This window comes from Rana temporaria, chromosome 5, assembly GCF_905171775.1.
Source record: "Rana temporaria chromosome 5, aRanTem1.1, whole genome shotgun sequence".
In the NCBI taxonomy this organism is placed as follows: domain Eukaryota; kingdom Metazoa; phylum Chordata; class Amphibia; order Anura; family Ranidae; genus Rana; species Rana temporaria.
Window position 1 is genome coordinate 130,358,423 of NC_053493.1, and position 22,688 is coordinate 130,381,110.

Consider the following 22,688-nt stretch of genomic DNA (forward strand, 5'->3'; position numbering starts at 1 on the left):
AAGCAATGCCTATGTATTCTGGAGGTCTATGGACCTCAAGTCACATCAAAGTGGGACACAAGTAATGCAGGGACTACTTCAAAGTTGCACAGATATGAACAGTTCTCATTGGAAATCATCGGGTCCAACTTATCCTGCAACTTTCCAGTCCCAAGTTGCAGGACAATTTGCAAGCGGGGGGTGCGGTGGTGTTGACGGCCGATATTTTCCCCGCACATTAAGTATAAAAAAAGTTTTTGTTTTTAATAACGGGGGGGAGGGGGGTGGGGTGGTCTGGTGGGGTAGTGTTACCGCCCGCTATTTGTGCTGTAATGAATTTAGAAAAGAAATGTTGTTAATAAGTGGGTAAATGAATTATAAAAAAAAGATTTTTTTAATAACCGTTATTGGAAAAATCTTTTTTTTATAATTCATTTACCCATTTATTAACAACATTTATTTTCTATGTAAAAATTCATTACAGCACAAGTAACACTACAGCGGGCGGTAACACTACCCCACCAGACCACCCCCCCACCCCCCCAGTTATTAAAAAAACAACTTTTTTTATACTTAATGCTAAATTGAATCAAATATAAAAAATAAACTGTTAATAAGCTTAATATATTTAACTAATATTAAATAAAAAAAACATTGTTTGGGGGGGGGGGGGGGTTGTTGCCTGGCATTATTTTCGCTGACTATTAAAAAATATTTTTAAAAAATATTAAAAAATATCTAAAAAAGAAATTGGATTAAGCAGGGGGGGTGGAGGGTGGATGCTAGCCGCCGAATATTAGATAAAAAAAAGACTTTGAATAAGCGGGGGGTGGGGGGGCCCGCCGAATATTGCATTAAAAAAAGAGTTTGAATAAGCGGGGGGGGGGGGGGCCGACGAATATTAAATGCAAAAAAAAGCCTTTGAATAAGCGGGGGGGGGGGGGAGCCGCCGAATAATCAATTGAAAAAAAATCCTTTGAATAAGCGGGGGGGGGAAGCCGGCCGCCGAATACGAAATCGCGGGAGGGGTTGGATGCAGCTGTGAAGCAGCCGCCGAAGTAGAGACAGGCAAGCTTACCTCGTCCACGGTCGGGCGCACTGAGCTCTAGCAGACCCGACGTCACTTCCTGTTTCTTAAGTGACGTCGGAACGAGCACACTCAGCACAGAGACGGGCGGGTGCACACAGACAGTGTATGCACCAGCCCGGCCATAACTATACACTCCATCGCGCCGGAAGCAAATGGCGCGATGGAGAGCGCCACAAAGGCATATTTTTTGTGCCAATGTAGCGCCGCGTCTGCAATCCCGTGATTGCACAGACGTGGCGCTACTCCTACAGGACTGTTCCCGGCGTCCGGCGCGCGGACATAGAGCCAATAAGGCCCTTTTTTGGGGAAAAAAAAAAAATCTTAAAGGGACAGATTTAAAAAAAAATTTTTTTTTTTTTTTTTTTTTACTGACTGTGGGATGGGGGGCGGCGCCCGGGCGCCCCTATGGACGGGCCGCCACTGGGATAGATCCTATGGTGTGTACACGCCAACGGATATTTATCCGCAGAGAAATCTCCCCTGGGATGGATTTCCAGCAGATGGATATTTGCTGACATGCACAACAAATCCATCTGCTGGAATCCATTCCAACGGATGGATCCGCTCGTCTGTACAGACTTACCGGATCCATCCGTCTAAAGGGATTCCCCGCACGCGTCGTAATGATTTGACGCATGCGTGGAATTCCTTATATGACAGCGTCGCGCCCGTCGCCGCGTCATAATAGCGGCGACGGCGCGACACGTCATCGGCAGAGGATTTCAGCGCGGATTTCAATGCGATGGTGTGTACACGCCATCGCATAGAAATCCTCTGAAATCCTCGAGAGGATTTATCCGCGGATACGGTCCGCTGGACCGTATCTGCGGATAAATCCTCTCGTGTGTATGGGGCCTCACACTTCAGCTCTGATAAAAAAGAGATTGGAAGAAGCTCATTCAGGACCGGTTCAAACATATGCATGGTGCACAATCGCATGTGATTTGCACCGCACTGCAAATCACATGTGATGTCCGTGCGATGCGAATTCAGCCATACAGATAGTATCGCATTCAGACTAAACTCGCACAGGACCCTTTTTGGTCCAAACCAGAATCAGATCGTATAGGTGTTCACACCTATGCAATCCAATTCATGTCCGCACTGACAGTTCGCAGTGTGATATGCAAGCTGAAATGGGGGGTGTCATTAACAATGTATGACACCCCCCAGCAGTTCGCATATGGCAGTGTGCACTGCCATGCGAGTCGGGGTGTGATGCGGGAACCCGCAGTGGATTCGCAGGGTTCCCGCATCGCACCAGTGTGAACCCAGCCCTGGAGGTCAAATGCAGATATTTACACTGCTTGTACTTACAAATATGCTTAATGATGTATTAATGACTACAGAGCTGTATTAATTTATGTAATTTATATATGCCTGGAATTCAGATTTAAAGTAATACTAAAGCTTTGTGTTTTTTTTTGTTTTTAAATAACAAACATATCATACTTACCTCCACTGTGCAGCTCGTTTTGCACAGAGTGGTCCCGATCGTCCTCTTCTGGGGTCCCATGGCGGCTCTCGCGGCTCCTCCCCACATTAGATAACCCCCTAGGAGAAGCGCTCTCCCAAGGGAATTACCTTGCGGGCACGCTCCTGAGTCATTTATTCAACGTCCATAGACGCCGAGTGTATGACACGACCCTGCCCACCTGGCGGCCATGTCATTGGTTTTGATTGACAGCAGCGGGAGCCAATGTCTGTGCTGCTATCAATCTAGCCAATCAAAGCCAGGACTCTGTGGAGAGGACGGCAGGGACATGCCAAGGAGATGAAGGGGCTCAGGTAAGTAAAATGGGGGGCTGGGGGGGCAGTGACTGCCAGGTGTTTTTTCACCTAAATGCATAGGATGCATTAAGGTGAAAAAACAGGAGCCTTAACCACTAGCCGACCGCGCACCGCCGTTCTACGTCGGCAGGTCGGCTCGGCTGGGCGAGAGCACGTAGTATAACGTCCTCTCTCTCAGCCGCCACTAGGGGCGCGCGCCGCCGCCGGAGGCGCGCGCGCCCCCAGCTCGCCCCCGACTCCCGTGCGTGTGCCCGGCGGGCGCGATCGCCGCCGGGCACACGTGATCGCTCGGTACAGAGCGGGGACCGGGAGCTGTGTTTGTAAACACACAGCTCCCGGTCCTGTCAGCGGGGAAAACGCTGATCTTCTGTTCATACAATGTATGAACAGAAGATCAGTGTTTCCCCTAGTGAGGCCACCCCCCCCCCACAGTAAGAACACACAAGGGACATACTTAACCCCTTCCTCGCCCCCTAGTGTTAACCCCTTCACTGCCAGTGGCATTTTTATAGTAATCCAATGCATTTTTATAGCACTGATCGCTATAAAAATGCCAATGGTCCCAAAAATGTGTCAAAAGTGTCCGAAGTGTCCGCCATAATGTCGCAATACCGAAAAAAAATCGCTGATCGCCGCCATTACTAGTAAAAAAATATATTAATAAAAATGACATAAAAATACCCCCTATTTTGTAAACGCTATAACTTTTGCGCAAACCAATCAATAAACGCTTATTGCGATTTTTTTTTACGAAAAATATGTAGAAGAATATGTATCGGCCTAAACTGAGGAAAAAAAATGTTTTTTTATATATTTTTGGGGGATATTTATTACAGCAAAAAGTAAAAAATATTCATTTTTTTCAAAATTGTCGCTCTATTTTTGTTTATAGCGCAAAAAATAAAAAACGCAGAGGTGATCAAATACCACCAAAAGAAAGCTCTATTTGTGGGGAAAAAAGGACGCCAATTTTGTTTGGGAGCCACGTCGCACGACCGCGCAATTGTCTGTTAAAGCGACGCAGTCCCGAATCGCAAAAAGTACTCTGGTCTTTGGGCAACAATATGGTCCGGGGGTTAAGTAGTTAATGTTGAAAAAAATGCTTGTTACTATTTTTTATGTCAAGTAGCATTCATTCCCCAATAAGCATCTAGTGGTCACGTGGTTACACTGCTCCAGAGCTTCCAAAAATTTGAAGTTAACTGAAATGCAAGTGCAAAGCTGAACACAACAGGGTAATTGTAGTGTTGCTTATTACATTGATCGTAGCAGTGAATTACATATGGGACCAAAGTCATAAACTGTATAGAAGGCTGATGGATTTTCTTAATCCATTTAACTTCTTATTCAATTTTCCTAATCCATTTAACTGGTATAGTTTGTTGTTTAGAATTAAAAATACCAAACTAAATATTGTCCATGGTGTATAAGTACCGGTAATTGGCAAATGTAATACAGTATAGGTAATGCAAACAGTGAAAATTAAAAATATAAACATACCCATTTAGTGAATTTGAGAGGTTTACACAACAGATGCTGAATTTATTTCATCCAGAAACTACAGCAGATGATAATGCTGGATTAACAGCAGGAACATGCAGCAAAACCATATTTTATTTATGCATGTCAAATTGATTTAAAATACAGGGAGTCCCATGTTTGCCTAAAATAGTAGAGAGCCAAGGAGGTATACAGCTGCCAGAAAAGCAACTATTTTATCTTTGGATGCCAGTACACTACAGGCTTCACTGCCATTTTGCTTTTGCTCAATGTTATATTTCAAGATCTCTTTAACAGTATGGAATATAATATTCATGCAAAATTTATTAATAGTGTAGAACAAATCTCATAAAAAGGCAAGGAATATGGGTGGGCAAGTCACCAGGACGACCAACTTTACTTGAGGTTTACCAATGCAAACACAGTTTGTTAGCTTATTTATTTCCACTGTAAACTGTCTCTGATGTTCAAAATTCTTAAAAGCCTTTTCGGGCAACACATATGTCAGCAGGATCCCTTAGGAAACCACAACATGGTTTTGCAGTGCTGGCCGGCCACTTGCATTTTCGCCAGTACAGTAGCAGATCGAGACCTTCAGAGCAGGGTATTCTTCAGTGTACCTGCCACTTTTACCCATAGTCACCAAATATATAACAGTATGTCTGTGTAATGTTACTTCTTCCTGAAGAATGTAGGCTTCCCTTTCTTTACATGGTTGTATTACATAGTATCACTGACAACAACAAGACTAGCAGTACAACAGGCCTGTGGTTGACAGATGCAGGCAGTACTGTAAAAACTGAAAAAAATGGCGTTAATAAGTGACACGTTTCCATAATATTAGTGGTAATCATTAGCAATAGCATTATAGTATTTTTAGAACTAAAAAAAAGCCCATACAACATCATACTTACAATGCAGGACCAGCAGCCAAAATTTTTGAGGGGTTATCCAGCCAGGAAAGGCTGAGTTGCTGAGTTGGTATCCATGGAGTATATGGGCTCCTGTCTCCTTTCACCAGCTTATATGCCCTTCACTGAAATCAGAGGGAACCTGAAAAACTGTTCAACCTGTAAAAAAAACTTGCATAGCACGGGAGGGTCTTCCTGTGAGATTTCTTAAGCCCTGTACAGACGATCGGATATCTAATGGAATCTAATCCGATGGATTTTTTCATCGGATATCCGATGAAGCTGACTTTCATCAGTCTTGCCTACACACCATCGGTCAAAAATCTGACCGTGTCCAAACGCGGTGACGAAAAACACTACGACGGGCTGAGAAAAATGAAGTTTATTGCTTCCGAGCATGCGTCGACTTGATTCTGAGCATGCGTGGATTTTTGACCGATGGACTTCCACACAGACGATCGTTTTTTTATCCATAGGAAAAATATAAAACATGTTCTATTTTTTTTAACCGATGGAAAACAAACCGATGGGGCTCACACACAATCGGTTCGACCAATGAGAACAGTCCATCGGTCTGTTTTCATCGCTAAAACCGATCGTGTGTATAGGGCTTTAGGGTTTTTCCAGAAGGAACAATTAAGTCATCTTCACCTAGGTGCCATTGGAAGACGCTTGTTTGATTTAGATTTTTTTTTTTTTTTACATCTGTTTGTGCACTTTACTTAAAGCGGGAGTTCACCCATTTCTAAAAAATTTTTTTTTCTTCCCCTAGATTCCTGCTCGTTCGGTCTAGGGGAATCGGCTATTTGTATTAAAATAGGTGCAGTACTTACCCGTTTTCGAGCTGCATCTTCTTCCGTCGCTTCCGGGTATGGTCTTCGGGAGCGGGCGTTCCTTCTTGATTGACATTCTTCCGAGAGGCTTCCGACGGTCGCATCCATCGCGTCACTCGTAGCCGAAAGAAGCCGAACGTCGGTGCGGCTCTATACTGCGCCTGCGCACCGACGTTCGGCTTCTTTCGGAAAATCGTGACGCGATGGATGCGACCGTCGGAAGCCTCTCGGAAACCTGTCAATCAAGAAGGAACGCCCATTCCCGAAGCCCATACCCGGAAGCGACGGAGAGGATGCGTCTCGTAAACGGGTAAGTACTGCACATATTTTAAAATAAATAGCCGATTCCCCTAGTAATAACGAGCAGGAATCTAAGGGGGAAAAGTGCCCTCTAAGGGTGAACCCCCGCTTTAATGGATGGGTCTAGAAAAAAAAATACCTTTTATAATGAGTTTCCTAAAAAATGATTATTTTATCAGTAAAGCCTGAATTCCTATTCCCTTATGTGTTTTGGGCTTCGGTTTGTGTGTATGATGCATTTGCTATTTGATTGCTTGGTATGCAATGTATGAATGAACTATACTCATAAGAGCTTCTCTTGTACTCTCCTTGCTCAGGCAGAATATGAATGTTTCTTTTATAATTATTCTTTATAGGCACATGTTAGGATGTTAGACATAGGGAACCTGTCCTAAACCACCACAGGTTCACATGTAAACAAAGCCCATGTTGTAAAAAAAGAGCATCTACTTACCTTTCTTTCAACATTTCTAGGCTTCCTCTGCAGCATGCTATAGTTCCATTTGCTAGAGGGGGGTAGGTAGAGCAGATATTCAACAAACCAAGAAGTGTTGAATACCTGCTACAGGTAGGGAGCAGTGAATATTCTGATGACAAGAGCCTCAAGAAAGGTAAGTTCATGTTCTTCTTTTACAGTGTGGGCTTTGTTTACAAGTGACCTTGTGGTGACATGGTCATTTTAACTCCCGGAATCATGCTGCATGGGAGTTTAGGTATGATTGATACGGTTCTACATCCATATCTAATTTTATTTATATGGCTGATTATTTATTATTATAATCTGTTAGAGTGTGTAGAAATTGTTCTTCCTGTGCTTTTTAACTCTAGCTTTCAGTGGCGGCTGGTGTTATATTTTTTGGGGATGGCAAACATTACACCCACAGACACCCAACCCCACCCCCGGCTGGGTCACCCACAAAAAACACCCCACTCCCCCCCGGTCGTTCACCAGCCCCTCACTTACCCCATCTAGGTCACGGGCAGCGCTCCCTCCAGGCAACGGACAGCAGCTTCCCCTGCGTTTCCCCTCTCCTAGGCGGCCAATAGGATCGCTTCTTCTCTCGGCCAATCGGGTGATGTGTCCCAAGACCTGATTGGTTTGAAAGATAATCAGGAAGACAATAGAAAATATTAATTAGCTATTGTCACACACGTGGGTGGGCTCGGGGGCCTCTGGCTCTAATTACGTGTTTCAAGAAAAAAAATTGAATTCCATGCGTCCAGCACCTCGCATGTAGATTAGGGGGACAGATGCATGGATTAGGGGGGGTGGCACCCCTGTGCACCGTATGGATGGGCAACCACTGCTAAACACCAAGGAGTGAGGGCCTAATGTAAGACTTTGTCACTACTAAAGCCACATACATTACAGTCTAATTGTACAATATACTACATAAAAAAAATGTAATACATGTAAATGTAAATGTGAGTAATTAGATAATCTATAAAAAGTTACATTACATCTAAGCAGATTGATTATGTCGACACTAAAAAATATCCTTATTCTTAAAAAATAATCCATACATATCCACTAGATAATTGCCTTGTGATCTATTTTTCATGCCTAGTCCATGTCGGGAGTGAGCAAGAGGGGTTGGCTATGTTCTTACATGCAGTGGCATGGAGCAAAACCATAGCCACCCTCTAACAGGAAGTCAGATCACAGCAGCAAAATAAAAGTAAAGAATTAAGAATACAAACATTGAATAAATAAAACACAAAAATAAAAGTTTCTTGACACTTTAAGCTTTTTATGCAACTTATTGAAAGCCTAAAGCTAAAAGATTGCACAAATAAAAGATTGTATCATGTGGCAAGTACACAAGCTATTATTATCTAACCACAACTACAAGGATTGGAATGTGTCAACCTGATTGAAGTAATTACCATTATTTAAAAATAATTTACTGTGTTCTTGTTTCTCCTATCAAAGTAGAACATCCTTGTAAAATGCATAATATAAAGTATAAATACAATAGTAAACTAAGTGAACCTGTCGGAATACTCATTTGAAGTACAGCAAGCAATAGAAGCTTTATTTTTTTAAACAGCCGTTTATATTTTGTTATCTAGGGGTGTTATGTAGCAAAAGTGGACATGTAGTCAGAGCTTTTTTTTTTGGTTACAGTAGAAATTAGTTTGAATCTTTGTTTTTTTTTTCTTTTTTGTTTAAATTATTATAAATTATTAAATCCTGTTGGGGATATTTCTTCAACTTCCCTTTTTGTGCTGGAGACAGATGTGAGTAGAAATCTCTCCAAAGTAAAGGCAAATCACCCAGAAAGATGTTACTAAAATACTTTAGGTATTTCCATTGGATGATTTCCCCTTTGCCTCCTGTTCTATGGACAACTGTAAAATTCTGGGTCTCCTATCATTTTCTGTCTTGGTGACAGTGTTCAGCAGGACAAATAGAGGGATGCCAGGTGGACAGTCAGTGCTAAAAACCTAACATTCAACATAATGTCTCACAGTGCTGCCAAAAGTCAGGCCTCGTACACACGACCGAGCAACTAGTCGGAAAAGAGACATTGTTTTCCTGGACTAGTTCCTTGTTAGGCTTGTCGAGAAACTCGACAAGCTTTCTTTGCGTACACACTGTCAAGACCAAATCTCGTCGTACTCAAACGCGGTGACGTACAACATGTACGACAGCAGGGGAAGTTCGATTCCACTGGCACAACCCTTGGGGCTGCTTTTGCTAATCTCATGTAACTGCGTGTTAAGTAAAAGTTTGGTAGGAGACGATTTGCACTTTTCAGTCTGTTACAGCGTGACAAATGTGCTATCTCCATTACAAACGCTACTTTTATCGAAGGTGCTCTCCCGTCTCATACTTTATTCTGAGCATGCACGGGTTTCTAGGCATACACACAAACGTGTTTCTCGTCAAAAACCAGCCCGACGAGGAACACCACAAGGAGATTGAAACTCCCGTCGAGGAAAAAGAAAACTTGTTTTCTTTTTTCCTTGTCGAGTTCCTCGACAGTTTTCTCGATGAAAAGCATACACACCACCGTTTTTCTCTGCAAAAAAGCTCTGCCACCAAGTTTCTTGATGGATTCTGTCGAGGAAAACGGTCTTGTGTACGAGGCCTCAGTATTAGAAGGTGACGCCATTTGAATCTAAAATCAAAGAAATAGCCAGAGGTTTCAGTATAAGTTATAACCGATCTTACTACAAACAAAAAAAAGGATTGGCTAGCTAGACATACAATTGAAAAGGGAAAGGTCCTGGAAGTCGCACATCTCTGCAAAACCCTTTAAGAAGGTGTATGACAGTCTCAGTCGCTCCAACCAGGCCATGTGACATTAACTTTACTTATGAATATAGTGATAATCTTTGAGGTATAGTAATATCTATTGTAAGGTTTTCAGATTTTTTTTTATTACTTAAAGGTTTTCCAGCTCTAAAGATGATGAATTAATGAATCGGAAAATCTTTTTTTTTTTTTTTGGCATTGGTAAAGTGGGGAAAGTTTAGACCTTATGTTAAGTTTTCTTGTTTTCATTGTCCTCATTGATGAGATTCACCTCTCTATTTGGTGACCATTGTCAATGATAAAGAAAGTGAGGTGAAATGCAACATTTTAGAGTTGTCTCCAGAACAAAGAGGTCCAATTGTTCAATGGGGACTGTTGCAGGATAGCTGTCTAACAAGGTGAATTACCCTCACTTTGGCAAATTTCCTCTAATTTCCTGTTGCATCTCTTGGACAGAAATTAAATGGAAATTTTTCCAATTGTACCCAGAAAGCAAACACATACCCTGATAAGGGGTTTAACCCTTCCCTACTCAATCCATATGTACACTTTAATCTATGTTTCAAAGATTCATGGAAACATATTCTACTAAACAATACTTGGTTTATAACAAGAAGGATATGGTTTGCAATGCATAAAATTCCTGGTATACGTGTAGGCTTATGCAGTAAAGCAATCAAAAGTACAATAACTCATGTCAGATTGTATTTTTTTAAACATAGGTCTGTAAAATAAACATGTCAAATTACAACATACCAATTATACCAAACACGTTGTGGTCTATGTGTAAAAAAAAAATATCGCCATGTGGATTCCTCGCAAAGGCTCCCCAAATGAATGCTGTATTGTTTGTAGTATGATTATGTCTTATAATCATCAGCTCCATCTAGTACCAGTGATGCTGCATTTCATTTTTATTTTTTGATTGAGCTATTTCAGAAAAAGACTTCATTATGGGCACCAGTTTGAGCTGACAATCACAGGAGATCATCATATTACAAACAATATGGCAATTGTTCTTGGTGCCTGTGCCTTCCGGCCACAATTTCACTTTTTAAATATAAATACCCCTGTAATACACAAGCTTAATGTATTCTAGTAAAGTTAGTCTGTAAACTAAGGTCCGTTTTGTTAGGTTGTTACAGCATTTAGACACTTTATAAAATAGAAATTGACTGGGGCCATCTTAAGTGTGGGCATCATGAAGCCAGACTGTATGACTTCCTGGATTTCAGCTTTGCAGATCTCGCACATGCTCAGTGCTGCACAAGCAGTGTAATAGGTTTCAGATCAGGTTTCAGCACCTGTACTGTCCAAGTCACATGATTCTTCGAGACTGGGGAGTGCACAGACTCCTGGAAAGTTACACCCACTACATTCCCAGGAGTCTGTGCGGTGTAGGTTAGGAAGCTTAGGCACCTAGGTGCAGGAAGAGGGAAGATTAACTATTCTGCCTAGCAACAACACTTTGAAGGCATCTAAAAAAAAAAAAAAAAATCTTAAAGGACTAATGACATTTTTTTAAAACTACTGATGTAATGTTATATTTATGGGTGGAACTCCACTTTAAAGCGATATGATTTTTTTTTAACACAACAAACATGTCATACTAACTGCTCTCTTTTGCACAGAGCAGCCCAGATCCTCCGCTTCTCGGGTCCCCTGCCACCCCTCCTGGCTCCTCCTTCCTGCTGGATGCCACCAGAACCAGCAGCTGGCTCTGGGAGCACCCAAGGAGGGGCACTCCTGAGCCGTGGCTCTGTGTGTCAAGTCACACACGGAGCCGAGGCTCTGCCCCACCCCCTCTGTCTCCTGATAGCCTTATTGGCTGTGATTGCCATGGGGGGGCTTAATTTGCCACTTTAAATATGCAGTTTACCAAAACCACTTTCATTCATGGATGATTGATGATAGGGTGAATCACCTGTTCTCTTCTGCTTCTATGCTATTCATTGTTACTTTGTTGTCGGCTCATTGCATTCTTAGCAATGTACAATATAGTAGCAATCCAAAACAGAACGTGAGGACCAGTCTTAATCGCTGCAGAAGGTGAGTGGAGCTAGGAATGGAGGTGCAGATATCTCCAAAACATAATTTCCAGTATACTCAAAAAAAGACAAATTGACCTTTTAAATGTAACCAACGCCAGAGGCTTTGCCAGACTTATGTTGTTTGCAAGAGATCCAAATAGTGTTTGATTAGTATTACCTTGATTGATTGGTTGATTGATTGTTATTTTGCTTTGTAGCAGGATCTTCTACTGGACGGTATGCTGTTCTGCCAAACAGACCCGTCATTGATCCCACCCACCGGATAAATGACAGAGATTACATGGGCTGGATGGATTTTGGCCGCCGTAGTGCTGAAGAATACGAATACTCTTCTTAAAAAACCCTTATCTTTAAAGCAGACTCCATTTTCTGTACATAAAAAAATAAATTAATTTGTTGTCTTTACAAATCAGTGTTTTAAACATATATTTATTATGTACTTGTTGTAAATTTGTTTGTAAAACTAAACAATGAAATACACATATGCAGAATTTTCCAGAAAACATTATCTTCTTAATTTTGTCTTTTTTCAAGTGTTTCTTTCAGCTTCTTACCATGATACCAATATGCCATATTAAAAAAAAGATTTTGTTTAAAATCTCTTGTCAATCCAAGTTGCTGGGTATTACACAATAAACTGTAGATGAAAATCTGCCCACGTTCTACTAAATAATAATATAACAGTCTTCATTTACACCTCTAATGAACTTTGCTTAATATACCTAAGGCTGGCCATACACAAGTTTTTTTTTGTTTTTGTTTTTTGCGTTCAACCAGCGGGTTGAAAGAAAGAAAATGACTTAATTCCCCAACACATGTCAAGTGGGCGGATGAGGGAATTTTTTTTCCTATAATAATATCGCTGTTGTATTCTGACAGCAGGGAGATTTACCCGCCAGCTATAGCTGATCGAGAGGGAATTTTTCAACAGGTTGGATAGATTGACTTGTGTACAACCAACATGCCCATACATGGATTCCTGCTGAAGCTGAATTTTAATCCATGTATGCCTGGCTTAACATTGGCAGGATTACTGTATGTGTGAACAATACTGCCGCGTACACACCATCACTTTATGTGATGAAAAAAAACGACGTTTTAAATCATGAAATAAAACAACATTTTTGAAACTTCATTTTCAAAAACGACGTTGCCTACACACCATTGTTTTTTGAAAAAAAATGCTCTAGCAAAGCGCCGTTACGTTCAGCACTCTTTTCCATTGAAGCTAGCTTCATAACTTGCTTCTGAGCATGCGCGGGTTTAAAAACGTTGTTTTAAACGTCGTTTTGCCCACACACTATCATTTTAATTGACACAAAAAACGATGTTTTGAAAAATGACACAAAAAATTGAAGCATGCTTCAATTTTTTTTGTCGTTTTTCACAAGACATAAAACAACGTTTTCCCCCACACACGGTCATTTTAATTGACGTTTTTCAAAACGTCGTTTTTTTTCATCAAATAAAGTGATGGTGTGTATGCGGCATACCTCTGCCCAGGGACAAAAAAGACCATCAAAGCTACTAATAGGGCAGTGTAGGAAGAACCAATGGTCTCCAGTCACAATGCAATACTTGCATCGTTATATCTTATGAACATTTCTGTTAATGAAGCCCAAATAAAGTTATAGGACCAGGTATTCAGTCAGATAGACAGCCTTCTTTTTTTTATAATCTTTCGTACACTTTCCTGTTACAGCAGAATGTATTAGTATGCTGTCCAATAGGCACCAGAGTTAGACCAAGTGCTCCCAAAAATCAGAACTCAGTAACAGACTTGGTCAGACATTCTTTTTCTTTGCAATGCTTGTGCAAGTATTCTGTGCAGGAATACTTGTGCTGAGGGGTGTGCCTGTTACTCAGCTATGCCAGTATAAAGCACTGCAATGTGAGGGCAGCTTTTTCATCAAGGCAAAACGGATATTTTAAGGTATTTACTAAACTGATAATCTAGCATTAGATGGTTTAATGTGTACATATGAAATTCTGAGAAAGTTACCATAAGATATGGACTGGAGCACAGTAGTTTGTGAGATATCAACTCAGAAAAAAATCAATTCTCTCTGCGGAGGCCTTCTCTGCCCTATAGTCATTAGGCATTTGTATCAATGGTGTTCAATGGGTCAAGTATTATCATATAAAATCAGTACACTAACTGACTTGTTCATTTTTATAGGATACTACACTTTGTACAGCACCATTATTTGTTTTCAAAGAACGCTATTATGCTCATTGAAATGTACAGTATCTCACACAAGTGAGTACACCCCTCACATTTTTGTAAATACTTTATTCTATCTTTTCATGTGACAACACTGAAGAAATTACACTTTGCTACAATGTAAAGTAGTGGGTGTACAGCTTGTATAACAGTGTAAATTTGGTGTCACCTCAAAATAACTCAACACACAGCAATTAATGCCTAAACCGCTGGCAACACAAGTGAGTTCACCCCTAAGTGAAAATGTCCAAATTGGGCCCAAAAGTGTCAATATTTTGTGTGGCCACCATTATTTTCCAGCACTGCCTTAACCCTCTTGGGCATGGAGTTCACCACAGCTTCACAGGTTGTCACTAGAGTCCTCTTCCCCTCCTCCATGATGACATCAAGGAGCTGATGGATGTTAGAGACCTTGCGCTCCTCCACTTTCCGTTTGAGGATGCCCCATAGATGCTAAATAGGGTTTAGGTCGGAAGATATGCTTGGCCAGTCCATCACCTTTACCCTTAGCTTCTTGAGCAAAGCAGTGGTCATCTTGGAGGTGTGTTTGGGGTCATTATTATGTTGGAATACTGCCCTGCAGTCCAGTCTCTGAAGGGAGGGGATCATGCTCTGCTTCAGTATGTCACAGTACATGTTGGCATTCATGGTTCCCCAATAAACTGTAGCTCCCCAGTGCTGGCACCACTCATGCAGCCCCAGACCATGACACTCCCACCACTACGCTTGACTGTACCAAGACACACTTGTCTTTGTACTCCTCACCTGGCTGCCGCTAAAGACGCTTGACACCATCTGAGCCAAATAAGTTTATCTTGGTCTTATCAATCCACAGGACATGGTTCCAGTAATCCATGTCCTTAGTCTATTTGTATTCAGCAAACTGTTTCAGCAAACTGTTTGCAGGCTTTCTTGTGCATCGCCTTTAGAAGAGGCTTCCTTCTGGGACGACAGCCATACAGACCAATTTGATGCAGTGTGCGGCGATTGGTCTGAGCACTGACAGGCTGACCCCCCACCCCTTCAACGTCTGCAGCAATGCTGGCAGCACTCATACGTCTATTTCCCAAAGACAACCTCTGGATAAGACACTGAGCATGTGCACTCAACTCCTTTGGTGGACCATGGCGAGGCCTGTTCTAAGTGGAACCTGTCCTGTTAAACCGCTGTATGGTCTTGGCCACCATGCTGCAGCTCAGTTTCAGGGTCTTGGCCACCATGCTGCAGCTCAGTTTCAGGGTCTTGGCAATCTTCTTATAGCCTAGGCCTTCTTTATGTAGAGCAACAATTTTTTTTTCAGATCCTCAGAGAGTTCTTTGCCATGAGGTGCCTTGTTGAACTGCCAGTGACCAGTTTGAGAGAGTGAGAGTGATAACACCAAATTTAACACACCTGCTCCCCATTCACACCTGAGACCTTGTAACACTAACGAGTCATATGACACCAGGGAGGGAAAATGGCTAATTGGGCCTAATTTGGAAATTTTCACTTATGGGTGTACTCACTTTTGTTGCCAGCCATTTAGACATTAATGGCTGTGTGTTGAGTTATTTGGAGGGGACAGCAAATTTACACTGTTATACAAGCTGTACACTCACTAATTTACATTGTAGCAAAGTGTCATTTCTTCAGTGTTGTCACATGAAAAGATAGAATAAAATATTTAGAAAGATGTGAGGGGTGTACTCACTTTTGTGAGATACTGTATTAATGGGTTAGTACACCAAAAATGGATCTTTTATCATGGTAACCAGTATCAGACTCTGGCTTCTGAGGCCGCGTACACACGACCGGTCAAAACCGATGAGAATGGACCGAGGTTCAGTTTCATCGGTCCAAACCGACCGTGTGTACGGCCCATCGGTCTTTTGTCCTTCGGACCAAAATTTTAAAACTTGCTTTAAAATCAAACCGATGGACCGCTGACCGATCGGGCCAAATCGATGGTTAGTACACAAAAGCATCAGTTCAAAATCCGTGCATGCTCAGAATCAAGTCGACGCATGCTTGGAAGCATTGAACTTCGTTTTTTTCAGCACATTGTGTGTTTTACGTCACCGCGTTCTGACCCGATCGGTTTTTGAACTGATGGTGTGTACACACATCAGACTATCAGGCCACTTCACCGTTGGACCGATGAAAACGGTCCGTCGGACCATTCTCATCGGATGAACCGGTCGTGTGTCCAGGGCCTTAAACGTTGTTGATACTTTAGGAATCCAATCTCTCATACATAATTCTTCACTCTTCCTGAACAGCTAGAAAAACACCAACAAAAAACACCCACTATTTCATTCTCCAGGGTCTCTGCCTAAAAATATATAATGTTTGGGGGTTCTAAGTACCTTTCTAGCAAAAAAATAAATAAATGAAAATTGCAGATTTTTACATGTATGGGGGAAATGTAAGAACTCCCAGCCCACTGAGTGTAGTTGTCATGGTTAAATGCTTACCTTTTCCACTCTCAAGTTTTTCACTTAACCGACTTTGCATCAAAACCATTCTGGCTAAGTCCTCTGCCTGGTGGCTCACCGCAGCCTCATTTATTCTTATGGATGGTCCCTACCCTGGTGAGTGACGGAGGTCTGCTGTGAGTAATGAATAGGGCCGTGAAAAATGTACACACTAGGCAGATTACTTAGCCACAATGCTTTTGATGCTAAGGCTGCGTGGTGCCAGGCAAGGAAGCACAGTAAAGAACTCAGGGATATGGGGGCTAAAAAAGTTATTCTGTCATTAACTGTATGCTGTAAGCTAAACATCGCCTAAGTTCCTAAATAACCTGCCCTTCCAAAGTATTTATGGTAGAATAAGCAAGATATTTTCCTTATTGCATGCTTCAGTCTCTGAGTATACACAATGTGTGGCTATTATGAGTAGGTCCCTTCACTAAGTAAAGTTGGCTTTAGCCTTCAAGCATTTTTTTTTTTTTTATTGCTTTGTAGGTGTTATACTTTAAGAGTGGAATTTTTTTATTTATTTTTTTATTGCTGAAAGAAATAAGGGTTATATACAAGGCTATACATTTTTATAAAAATGAAATGGAAAGAAAACATAAAATGGAGGATGGGAGGTGAAGGTGAAATTTGAATATAGTAGAACCAAGATGTGAAAAATATCTAAATATTAAACCCTCACAACAAAAAAAAAATTAAAACACATATCATAATATTGTCTGAGCAAGCCGACACCGCATTAGTGTGATCAAAGAAAGGGTAAACCCAATGACAGGAGATTTGCACCAAGGTTGTAGTCTGTGTCTCTGATGAAAGGTAAATATAGTAAGTATGTGGAGATTTTGATTAATTATGTCCTGAAATTCAAGTCTCCCTTTACTAAACAAAGTTACTACAATTTTGTTATTAAAAATAACCATGATCGCTTTACCTGATAATTGGCACCATAATCAATTTTCATTAGTCTGTCTTCAAAAACCTCCCGTAGAGTAGATTTGAACTTTCTAGCCAATATCTAATACTAATTTTTTTTTTTTTTTCCCACGGACATATTATGATCATTGACTCCTTCCCCTCTGGGAAAAATAGGCTTACTATAGTTACTAGCCTCTCTCCCCCCCCCCCCCCACCCTGATCTGTGTGCCTTATTGCTGTTATTGTTTCTTTTAATTTTCTCACCTATCAATATCTGTCATACCTTGTACAAATTTTTCAGAAGATTTAAAAACTTTCCATTTCTCCCACTCCCACACCTCTCTGGATCTGTCCTCTCCTCCTATCTCCCCTCGAGCGAGGTACTCCATTTCTGCTATATAATCGACCCTCTCTATCCACTCTTTTATTGATGGCCTTTTTGGGTGTATCTAGTACTAATACTATTTGGGATGTGTTACAAATACAACAAAAAGTTTCCCACCAACAACATTGGTTTCTACAACCATTACAACAGTTACAAGTAGGTAGGCAGCAGTTGGATGAACAGCAGTAGCACCAAAAATGCATGCCTTTACTATATACTGTATGCTTTTTTACATTATAAATCCTCATAAAGAATATTTATTGTGTGACCCTTATGGGCACATATCGTTTAAGCTATGTATAGTCTCTGCCCGTCGGGTATACCAGGCGCCAAGCATCCACCAAGGTCAAAGAGTTCAGCTGTGATTTAATTTTCTGAATAATAGAATATGAGATGCTAGACTTGCCGTTAGAAGTATCCTGTAGGGGTACCAGTGGGATATTAAAATCCCCACCCAAAATAATACAGCCAGTGGCAAAGTCCTTTAATTCGTCTATTAAGTGACAACAAAATGCAAGATGGCCTGAATTAGGGAAATAAGCATTGGCCAGGGTAATCTCTTTATTATGCCACATTCCCTTGAGGAACAAAAATCGCCCCTTAGGGTCCTTGTATTGCTGGGACACTTTAAAGTTTGCATGTTTATGCAACAGAATTGATACACCTTTGCACTTAGAGTTAGGGTTTGGCGCATGGTATACCTCAGGAAAGTGTCTATCAAATAATCTAGGGACAGAGGAGGATATAAAGTGGGTCTCCTGTATTAACACAAAAGCCGGTTGAGCCTTTTTTAATTCTCTTAAAAGTGATACCCTCTTTTCCGGAATATTAAGGCCCCTTAGGTTGTGGGAGATCAGGGTAGGGTGTTCTCCTAATGAGGAATAGGCCATTTCAGCACAATGTCAATAAACCCCCAACCTACAACAGAGAAAAAAAAAAAAAAAGAAAAAGTCTCCTGAAGGAACAGGGTAGATATATACAATTAACCAATCGAGCACTCCTCTACCACTGAAGAGGGGCTCCTCCAATTGTGTCTAACCCAGGGTACAAGGCCCGAAGATAAATAACCCTGTGAACCCACAAAAAGCACTCCCGTATCGATTATGTGTTTATTTCGCAACGTGATTTACCTTTGCTCCAGGCAGCCAACATAGGCATACAATCCCTTTCGGATCACTGACCGGTTTCGATCTCTCTTTCACAACAAGATAGGCCTTCTAGACCATGCAGCTGGCGGTTGAATTCCACTGTATTGACGGATCCCTTTACCAGCCAACAAATTCACGAGGCGATCAAATTATACTTCCAGCTTAATACTACAGAGTATATGTCACCTCTGACGATCTGGGAGGCTCATAAGTGTGTCCTACGTGGCGAACTTATGCGCCTAGGTTCGATTAAGAAAAGAGAAGCTGAAAAAGCTATCTCGGCATTGGCGGAAAAAATTGCCTGTTTGGAAAGTCAACATAAACAATCACATTTAGAGGTGCTCATGTCAGAAGTTTCAAAGACGCGGGAAAAACTTAACTCCTTACTTAATCTCAAAGCAAAACGTATTCTCTATCTCAAGAAGGGCTTTCATTATGAACATGGGGATAAGTGCGGCAAATTCCTTGCAAAAACCCTTAAAACAATTTCTTATGCACATTCTATCCTTTCCATTAAGACCCCTAAGGGCCAACTTATACAAAAAACGGACCAGATTGTGGCACAATTTCATGCTTTTTATACTAAGCTTTATAATCTCCCTGTGATACATAAACCTGCAGAGCTTCAAGGAAATAGAGAATCCATTTTGCGAGAATATATCGTGGAGAGTGGCATGCCTACTTTATCCTCGGATGAGAGCGATTCCTTGGAAACGCCGATTTCAGAAGAAGAACTTATGGCGGCAATTAAGACTCTAAAACCGGGTAAGAGCCCAGGCCCGGATGGGTACAAGGCCCATTATTATAAAATTTTTATAGACACCCTGAAAGCCCCCCTCCTCCGTGCTCTGGATTATATCCGAACTTCCTCACCAAGCTCGAGCACTTTTACGACGGCATTTGTAACATTGATCCCTAAACCAGTGAAGGACCCTACTGACTGTACAAGTTACAGGCCGATTTCATTGTTGAACTTGGACTTAAAAATACATGCAAAATTAATGGCTTCCAGGCTGACACCTTTCCTTTCCAAACTTATAGGCCCAGAACAGGTGGGATTCATGCCAGGAAGGGAAGCACGGGATAATGTTATAAAAGCCCTTAATTTGGTTCATTATGCACATACCCGGGGAATTGAGGGCCTTCTCCTCTCAACCGATGCGGAGAAGGCCTTCGACCGTGTCGCCTGGGACTATATGTTTGCTACCTGCAGGCATATTGGGTTGGGATCGCACATGATGGCGTGGATATCGGCTTTATACCATAAACCTCGGGCACAGCTTAAAATCAATGGCACCCTTTCAGAAGCAGTGGATATAAACAATGGCACAAGGCAGGGATGCCCTCTTTCCCCTCTCTTATTTATTTTATCTTTAGAACCTTTTACCCGCACAGTTAATGCAAACCCGGAGGTACAAGGCTTTCAGATAGGCAAGCGTGACTTTAAAATAGCAGCATATGCGGATGATCTTTTATTTTTTTTGACACGGCCTCATGACTCAATTTCGAATCTTTCTAAAGCTTTTAAAATTTTCAGTTATATCTCCAATATGAAAATTAATGACTCTAAATCGGAAGCCCTTAATCTCACACTGTCATCTGATTCCTTAGCGAGGGCACGCTCTTCCTGCTCGTTTAAGTGGGTAACCTCATTTAAAACCTATCTAGGAATCAAATTGGCGGCTAACTTTGGGGATATCTATAACATCAATTTTCTACCCTTGCTAAAAAAAATTCAAGTAGATCTTAAAAGTTGGACCTCTAGACCCTTTTCCTGGTTTGGAAGAGCTGCCATAATGAAGATGGTAATTATACCTAGAATTTTGTACCATTTCCATACTTTACCTATTCCACTCCCAGGTTCTTTTTTTAAACGACTTCAGGCTATTGTACGCACCTTTATTTGGAAGGGGCTAAAACCTCGGATAAAGTTGGAAACGCTTTCAAAATTTAAGGAAGAAGGGGGTATAGGCCTGCCTGATTTTAAACTCTATCATTCTGGGATACATTTAGCTAGAATCTTGGACTGGAACTGTCATAGGGGGCAGAAGGATTGGGTTACATTGGAGGAAGCTTCTTCTACACTGCATCTTAGATTGCTACTTTGGACTCCTTGGGGGAAACTCCCGCAGAGCTTGCGGCAGCATCCCTTGGTGGGGTCCACGCTCAGAGCGTTTCACATGATGATGAAACATCATAAATTGTCCTCATGTCCCGGTCCGCTCACCCCTATTACTCGCAATCCGGATTTCCTGCCTGGGATGGACCTGCACTTTTCTGCACCCACGGACCAAACAATGCCCCTGTTAATGATACATTGTGTTGAGGCTAACACCTTAAAATTCTTTGACTCCCTAAAAAGAGATGTAGACAGGGGGGGGATAGCGTCGGGATTACAAGTACAATGGGAAAAGGCACTCAAAATAAGTTTTACAGATAAGCAATGGAAACGTGCCTGCATTTTTGCCCATAAGTGTGCGATTGGCACGAGAATGCAGGAAATGTCGTATAAGCTTTTAACACAATGGTATACCACTCCGGATAAAATAAAAAAATGGTACCCGTTGACATCGGATTCTTGCTGGAGATGCGAGCAAGACTCGGGCACCATTGTTCATATTTGGTGGGAGTGTCCGTGTCTGAGATCCTTCTGGGACAAGGTGTGCGAACTGATCAAAGCCATTACGGATACCACAATCTCTCTTACACCTGCTTGTTGCTTACTCCACATTGCGGACTGCTCCATGCAACATTATAAAAAATCATTGACTAGACATCTGCTGAACGCAGCGAAAGTTTTGATTCCCAGGCACTGGAAATCGAAGGATATTCCTTCCATTCCGGAATGGTTTAGCTCCATAGAGAACATCCACCAATTGGAGGAAACGGTAGCAATTGCCAGGGAATCATCGGAAAAATTCAATCAGACGTGGTCACCTTGGGTGGCGTTCAGGTATTCTGATCAATACTTACAACTCGATATGGGATGAGATTGCTGTTTTGGCTTTGACCATTTCCTGCTCACTCCTTTTGGTACGTAGAGACCTCAGAAGATCCGTTCATTACGGTGTCTTCGGCCCCCCTTATTTATTTATTTATTTTATTTTTATTTTTATTTTCTCCCCTTCTTCTTCTTTTTTTTTTTTTTTTCTCTTCTTTCTTTTTTCCCCTTTTTGTCTTTAGTATTAGCTAGTAGCGGGTAAATCATAGATAGTGATGTTTTTCTCTGCTTTCTTTTGATATAGGATATAAAAATTGCCTATATTCAGAGTATGTATTGACATTTTGTGATTATGTGCTACTGTGCGGTACTTAGGTACCTTGGCTGTATTTGGTACTCTGATTTTTCCTTTCTCTAATAAAAAAATTATTATACACATATCATTTAAGCTGTACAGTCCCAATACTTTGTATACAATATAAGAATACATTTCTTTGGCTTGTTGTCTTGCATTTATAAGAAAAAAATAATTAAAAATGGTGGTTTATCCCCCACTTGTTTGGGAGTATTGGGTACATTTTCAAGGATTTGTAGATATTAAGCCAAACTCTGGACAAGGTTTCTCACCCTTCTCTAATTTCTAGGTTTGTTTTAAAATAAATATTTTAAATGCCAGATGTTCTCACTACATCTTTGGTTGACACGCCAGGTCCAGAGTCCTTTATCTTCCTTCTTGCAGTGATGCATGGTCTTTGCAGTAGAGCATGGTCTTGCCTGCGTGACATTGAAACTTTCAGTGGTGGGTCCTATGAAGACTAAAGCGGTTGATAGCACCAGGAGGAAACAATGGATCTACTGCAGCTCTGGACTGATAGGGCTTGACTCCATGAAGTGGCACCAGA

At 41.4% G+C, this 22,688-nt stretch overlaps 1 protein-coding gene across 3 annotated transcripts in view; it reads left to right on the forward strand.

Annotated features, from left to right (window-relative positions):
• CCK (cholecystokinin) overlaps positions 1-12,387 on the forward strand; it is a 37,268-nt gene extending 24,881 nt beyond the window's left edge. For 2 of the 3 annotated variants that reach the window (XM_040353123.1, XM_040353120.1), the window contains exon 3: positions 11,915-12,387. In XM_040353123.1, coding sequence (XP_040209057.1) covers positions 11,915-12,054 — 140 coding nt within the window. In that variant the 3' untranslated portion in view covers positions 12,055-12,387. The remainder of the gene's footprint in view (positions 1-11,914) is intronic. The other variant, XM_040353121.1, reaches the window with a different exon arrangement.
• Positions 12,388-22,688: the final 10,301 nt, after the last annotated feature.